The sequence below is a fragment of the Trichinella spiralis genome (assembly GCF_000181795.1).
Source record: "Trichinella spiralis strain ISS 195 chromosome Unknown Scfld566, whole genome shotgun sequence".
In the NCBI taxonomy this organism is placed as follows: domain Eukaryota; kingdom Metazoa; phylum Nematoda; class Enoplea; order Trichinellida; family Trichinellidae; genus Trichinella; species Trichinella spiralis.
This window is the reverse complement of record NW_003527505.1, coordinates 1-1129: the sequence shown is the minus strand read 5'-3', so window position 1 is coordinate 1129 and position 1129 is coordinate 1. Positions and strand designations below refer to the sequence as shown.

The 1129-nt window shown below is 43.4% G+C and overlaps 1 protein-coding gene across 1 annotated transcript; it reads left to right on the top strand.

Annotated features, from left to right (window-relative positions):
* Positions 1–182: 182 nt before the first annotated feature.
* Tsp_14394 (polyadenylate-binding protein 1-A) lies at positions 183–772 on the top strand. The gene is made up of 2 exons (XM_003370762.1): positions 183–557; positions 623–772. Exons 1-2 carry the CDS (start codon positions 183–185, stop codon positions 770–772), a joined length of 525 nt encoding a protein of 174 aa, XP_003370810.1.
* Positions 773–1129: the final 357 nt, after the last annotated feature.

The window sequence follows — 1129 nt, the reverse complement described above, 5'->3', positions numbered from 1 at the left end:
CCCTCACCTGCCAACTCAGGTTTACCACAACCTCGTTATGCGAGTAAGTATGGGTTTTCTCCTGGTGTTTGTTATTTTTTTCTTTCGTACCGGTGGGAAATAGTTTTACAGTGGATTTTCGTTTTTCAGCTGCACCTGCTGCCACTACTAGACAGCAGTTGACACCAGCTGGTCCGACGATAATGATTCAACAGCCACGCCCAGGTTTGGCACCTGTACCTGCGGCTCCGGCTCCAGCAGCGCCACCGGCATTCAAGTTTCCAGCAGCGGCGGCGGCGGCGGCTGCAGCTCGTAACATCACTCCGGCAGCCCAGCAGTTCCAAGCTGCTGCGCAACTGCAGCACGGCATCATGGTGCATGGACACGAGCCGTTGACTTCTAGCATGCTTTCCAGCGCACCACCACAAGAGCAAAAGCAAATGCTTGGAGAGCGGCTGTTTCCACTGATTATGGAGATCCACAAGGATTTGGCCGGAAAAATTACCGGAATGTTGCTTGAGATGGACAACGGAGAATTGTTGAATATGCTTGAAAGTCCAGATTTGCTGAACGCTAAGGTTGTGTTGGCTGTATTGTTTTGCTTGTGTGCATAATTGTTGGTTTTTTTTTTAATGATTTATAGGTAACTGAAGCTGTTCGGGTACTGAAGGAACATCAACATAAATCGGAGGCTGAGAAGCAGCAGCAACAGCAGCATCATCATCAGCAGCAGCAGCAACAACAACAACAACAACAACAACAGCAGCAACCACAACAGCAACAGCAGCAGTAAATAATGAAATAAGAAGAACTGTATTACAGCAGCACAATAATCATTAGGTTACTCATCGACTTCAGTTTGTGGTCATTAATAATACTTTCAATTAATTTATACCGATTTATCGAAACTTTTACAGCAAACCTGCTTTGGTAATATTAAGAGAAATTAAACATAATTTTTTCTTTTTTAAATTTACATGTAAGCAGCTCATTCTGAAAGTATTGCTTATATAATATTATTTCAACTTTCTTCATCTCCATTTTATACGATTGGTACTCCTATTTACGTACATCATCTACCCTATTTGTGTATGCTGCTGCTCGATGGACGACAGTAGCGCTTACATTTTTCTGGAGTCTTGCTTTGTTG